The sequence below is a fragment of the Apis dorsata genome, unplaced genomic scaffold, assembly GCF_000469605.1.
Source record: "Apis dorsata unplaced genomic scaffold, Apis dorsata 1.3 scaffold_631, whole genome shotgun sequence".
NCBI classification, from domain to species: domain Eukaryota; kingdom Metazoa; phylum Arthropoda; class Insecta; order Hymenoptera; family Apidae; genus Apis; species Apis dorsata.
Genome location: NW_006263826.1, coordinates 1,288,955 through 1,294,435, shown reverse-complemented (window position 1 = coordinate 1,294,435; position 5,481 = coordinate 1,288,955). Strand labels below are relative to the sequence as shown.

At 26.1% G+C, this 5,481-nt stretch overlaps 1 protein-coding gene across 2 annotated transcripts in view; it reads left to right on the top strand.

Annotated features, from left to right (window-relative positions):
• Window positions 1-3,755, top strand: part of LOC102680017 (multidrug resistance-associated protein 4-like) — a 7,552-nt gene extending 3,797 nt beyond the window's left edge. For both annotated transcript variants that reach the window (XM_031513404.1, XM_006621649.2), the window contains exons 8-16: window positions 126-431; window positions 562-768; window positions 841-1,342; window positions 1,430-1,660; window positions 1,761-1,997; window positions 2,082-2,344; window positions 2,431-2,870; window positions 2,944-3,073; window positions 3,493-3,755. In XM_031513404.1, the coding sequence (XP_031369264.1) occupies window positions 126-431; window positions 562-768; window positions 841-1,342; window positions 1,430-1,660; window positions 1,761-1,997; window positions 2,082-2,344; window positions 2,431-2,870; window positions 2,944-3,073; window positions 3,493-3,708 (2,532 nt within the window). In that variant the 3' untranslated portion in view covers window positions 3,709-3,755. The remainder of the gene's footprint in view (window positions 1-125; window positions 432-561; window positions 769-840; window positions 1,343-1,429; window positions 1,661-1,760; window positions 1,998-2,081; window positions 2,345-2,430; window positions 2,871-2,943; window positions 3,074-3,492) is intronic.
• The last annotated feature ends 1,726 nt before the right edge of the window (window positions 3,756-5,481 follow it).

Genomic DNA, 5,481 nt, shown 5'->3' with positions numbered 1-5,481 from the left:
ATATATATATATATATATGATTATTTTATATACACATTTCAGATAGTTTTTAATTTCTTTTTTCTTTTTAAACGTTATTAAGTTAATTTTAAACTAATGTAAGTAAAAAAAAATTGGATGCGTAGGTAACGAAAGTTTGTGCTTTGACGAAAGATTTTCAACAACTTCCTTATGGTGACATGAGTAATGTAGGAGAAGGTGGATCTTCTTTATCCGGAGGACAAAAGGCACGAGTAAATTTAGCACGGGCTGTTTACAAAAAAGCTGATATATATTTATTCGACGATCCTCTGAGCGCAGTGGATTCGCGTGTGGCTAAACATCTTTTTTATAGATGTATTAAAAATTATCTTCAAGGAAAGACAAGAATTTTATGTACTCATCAATTACAGTTTATTAAAGAGGCAGACAAAATTGCAGTATTGGATAAAGTAAATTGAATTTAATTATTAAAGATTGAGGATAAATGTGCAATTTTATATTTCAAAATGCAAAAGATTTTTTAAATTCTTCCAAGAAACTTTTTATAAAAAAAGCTAATACTCTTTCGTATTCTCTAAGGGCTCTATAGCAATGTACGGAACTTACGAGGATTTATTCAGATCGAATGAAAATTTCATAGATATGATAAACGTAATTAAATCATCTGCAGAGATTAAAATACAAAACGAAAATGTCGAATCTTTTAAAAATACCTCTACAAAAAGGAAATCCAGCAAGACAATTGTCCGCAGATTATCTTCTATAAAGTCTACTACCAGTAGCATGGTAATCATAACCTATATTTTCGCAACATTGAACGTTAATTCTTTTAATTTTTTCAATATAAATCATTTTTAGAATTCGTATAATTATGAAAACGAAGAATTAGCACCAGATAATGATGAAATAATGACAACTAACCATTCTTCTAGTAAAATCTTGAGACAATACTTCCGATATGGCGGTTCTTGTTGTACGATAGTTGCTTTAATATTTATCACTCTCGTAGCTCAAGTAACAGTCAATGGAAATGATTATTGGGTTTCCTACTGGACAAATATCGAATCTATAAGAATGGCTTTGGCGAATAATACTCGTCTATCGAAAAATCAATATTCTTCTTATATATTGAACGATACTTTTTTATCAAATGTGTTTAGTTTGGATAAGTACGGACTCATAACTACTATTGACGCAATATATGTATATACATTTTGCATCATTATATGCATTGTAACAGTATTCGTAAGGAATATGTTCTTCATCAAAGTCTGCGCGAACGCTAGTAAAAATCTTCACAATTCCATGTTTCACAACATATTGCAAACAACGATGAATTTCTTTCATTATAATGCTTCCGGTAAATATCATTCTTAAAATATCTTTTTACATCGCGCAAGTTTTATATTATTTAATTATTAATAATTTCATTATTCGATTTCCATAGGTAGAATTGTAAATAGATTTTCCAAGGATTTGGGTGTCGTGGATGAAGTATTACCAAGAGTGATGTTGGAAAGCATACAAATATTTTTAGTGATAATAGGTATCCTTATTATCGTAATGATAATGAATTATTGGATGGTTATTCCAATAGCGATACTTGTTACTGTCTTTTACTTTGTAAGGATCTCGTATCTTCGAACTGCCAATGGTGTTAAACGTCTTGAGGGTGTAGGCAAGTATACCGTGGCAAGAAAAAGACTTAAAAGAAATGATATTTTTTTATAATAAAAATTTTTTAATAAAAATTCATTTTAAGAGGGTTAAACTTACAGCAAAAAGTCCAGTGTTTTCTCACGTGAATGCTACATTAAGTGGATTGTCCACTATCAGAAGCAGTGGATCAAACGTTATAGAATTATTACAAAAACAATTCGATCATTTGCAAGATGTGCACACCGGTGTATGGTATATCATATTAGTTGTTCCCGTAGCTTTCGGTCTATTCATAGATTTCGTCACGTGTATGTTTATCGCATGTGTCTGTTTTTCCTTTATTTCAATAGAAACAGGTATCTTTTATTTTCAAACATACTTGATGCATATACATTTTTTTTTCAATGTTTTTTCTAAATGGTGATTTCTGATAATACTAGATAATACTCTTGGAGGTAATGTTGGTATAGCTATATCTCAATCATTAATTATAATCGGTTGTTTGCAATACGGATTGAAACAATTGGGCGAAACGATATCTCAGTTGACGTCTGTAGAAAGAATTGTACAATATACCAATTTGCCAAAAGAAGCCTCATGGACAAGTAACGATCCTCCTCCAATAAATTGGCCGGAAAATGGTCAATTGACTTTGAAAAATGTTTACATGAAATATGACCAGAACGAAGCTCCTGTATTAAAAGTAATGAAACAAAAATAATAATTGTGCAAAAATTATTGAATATTTTATAGAAAATTATTAATAGAACATCTTCATTTTTTATATAGAATCTAAACGTGACCATAGAAGCAGGCTGGAAAGTTGGCATTGTAGGTAGAACTGGTGCAGGGAAATCATCCATAATATCAGCACTTTTTCGGTTATTCGACGAATGTTTGCAAGGAGAGATTAAAATTGATGGAAGAGATACCAGAACGTTAGGTTTGCAAGAATTACGCTCACGAATATCTATTATTCCCCAGGAACCATTTTTGTTTTCTGAAACATTACGCTACAATTTGGACCCGTTTAAAAACTTTGATGACGCGCTATTGTGGAATACTCTTCGAGAAGTTGAATTAAATGATCTTAAATTGGATCAAACATTAATGCATGGAGGGAATAATTTAAGTATTGGACAAAAACAATTGATATGCTTGGCTCGAGCAATTTTAAAGAACAATCGATTATTAGTTTTGGATGAAGCTACAGCTAATATTGACAATTAGTAATTTGAATTACTTTTTCTAACTTTTATGTTTATTAAAAATATATATATATTTAAAAACAATTTTTTTTAGCACGGATGAACTAATTCAAAAAACTATAAGAATGAAATTTGTAAACTGTACTGTTATTACGATTGCTCATCGGATAAATACTATTATTGACAGTGACAGAATTATAGTGATGGACTCTGGTAAAATAGCGGTATGATTTTATATTTATTATTATAAATAATTTATTATTAATTTTGCGCATGCAATAATTTATTTACATTTATAAAAAACATATTTAACATTTTTTTATAGATCAAAAATTTTATATTTTTTTTCTGACCAATAGCTATTTTTTTTTTTTATACATTATGTAGTAAACTAGCTCTTCTAATCTGTAAAAAAAAATTCAAATCGTTTGTTCCAATTATAGAAAAATTATTGCGTTTCAAAAGATAGCCGATTTTCATTATGAATTATTGTACGTAATATTGCATATTATATTGTTATCAATATTAATCGTACATATACATATAAAATATGTATATGTAATAATAATCAGAAAAGAAATTCATTTCTAAAATATAAATGTGTATATATTATATATTATATAAAGTTTTTGTATTGAAATAGGAATTCGGCTGTCCATACGAATTATTACGAGATAATCCAAATGGAATTTTCTCGCAAATGATCAACAATACAGGCGTATTTATGGCGCAATCTCTTCGTGATCAGGCGGAAAATGCGTATTTGAAAAAAACTAAAAGAACAAGTTTGGACGTTATACAAACATGCCCTGCGGAAGATAATGTCACAAATGATATAATCGCGCAGAGCTCTCTTTAATATTAGCTTTAAAATTAGAAAAATGTGATAAACGGAATATTAATTTTGTGTTTAATAATATGATTAATAATCTGAGGATAAATTAGTAGTAAAATTTAAAAAAACGGTTATAAATTTTTTGCATTTATTAAAATTGAAAGTATCAATACAAACGAGTATTTGAAAAAAAATTAAAAATTCTATCTACAACCTTCAAACCTATATTCCTAATATTTGCTTGTCAACACATTAATTTTGTCATACGAATAACTATTTATGAATTGTAGCTATATCATCAAAGAATTAATGATTCAAAAAAAGTTTAAAATAAAAAAAATTTAGTTGTGTAAAATATAAATTTATGGGTATGATAAAATAAATTTTTATGAAGAAGGAAAATTTTAACGCTTTACAATCATTTTATATCTTCTTCTATTTTAATGTATTTTAATTATATTTTTTTATTGAAAAAATGATAAAACTTGTAGCAAGAAATTACGTACACGTTTTTCCTTAAAAAAAATTTATAAATAAAATAATGAGAAAAATAAAACAAAAAAAATTTTAGAATATATTGATTGATAAAGTTATCATTTTTTCTACATATATTTTGGCATCTATTCCTGTGATTAAAAGTGTAATATTGATAATATCTCTTTTTATTTCTAAACGAGATTATGAACGATATCATGTCGCTCTTACATTGTAAAAGGCAATAAGTTCTATACTCTATTTTCAAGAGTAGATCTCTTAATAATAGATCAACTTGTGTTTTTTTTTTTATTCTATAAATATGTTTTAAACGAATACGTACATAATCTGGATATAAGTCTTAAATTTAATTCTGCATATAAATCTTATTTAATTGAATTTTTTTCCTTTTTAAGTAAATTCGTTACTAAAGTAGAATCTAGAACAAGTAGTTTTTTTCTCTCTTCATAAAACGTATTTCTCTCAAAACTCTAAATTGTTTATTTAGATTAGAATAATTTAAAGGGAAAACAATTTATTATTGAATTCCCAAAAAAGTTTTTTCTAATACTCACTACTTATATTGAGCTACATGGCCTGTATAAATCAATTTATCCAATTCAAATATCCAAATATAAAATTAAAACATAACCTATATAAATTTTGAAGTTATTTATATGAAACAATAAAAACAGAATTTACAAAATAAAATTATGTTAATTTACATATATATACAATAACATATTTTCAATATAAATATGAAACATGTAATTATATATTATCGAATAATTTATTTTTTTTAATTCAACAAGAAAATATTTAAAATTTAAAACAGTCTATTATTTTTTTATTTTGAATAAAATGAAATATTATCAGATATCAGAATTGGAAATATTTTAAACGAACCATGGTATATACATTCTTATACAAATATTATTATAAGCACGGAAGTTTATCTTTTATATTGAATCTATTTCACAATTTCGAAATTCTTCACCTGTTAAGATCATACTTTCTTAGATTTATAGGAAGTATGATTTACAATAAAAATATTTTTTTTATTGTGAAGTATTTATAAAAACTTTATCTTTAAAAATGTCCTGATTATTTAAATAATGAAAAAAATTAATTTTGAAAGGAATTCATTATGTATAATGTGATAGATCTCAAATATTAGATACTTCATTTCTAATTTGTATGTACGTTTTCTAAAGACTAAATACATAATACATTAATATTCATTTCCGAATAGCATTTATCATACATTTTATTTTCTTTATTTTTTTCGTTATTTTTAATGACTGTATCTAGCATCTATCTTAC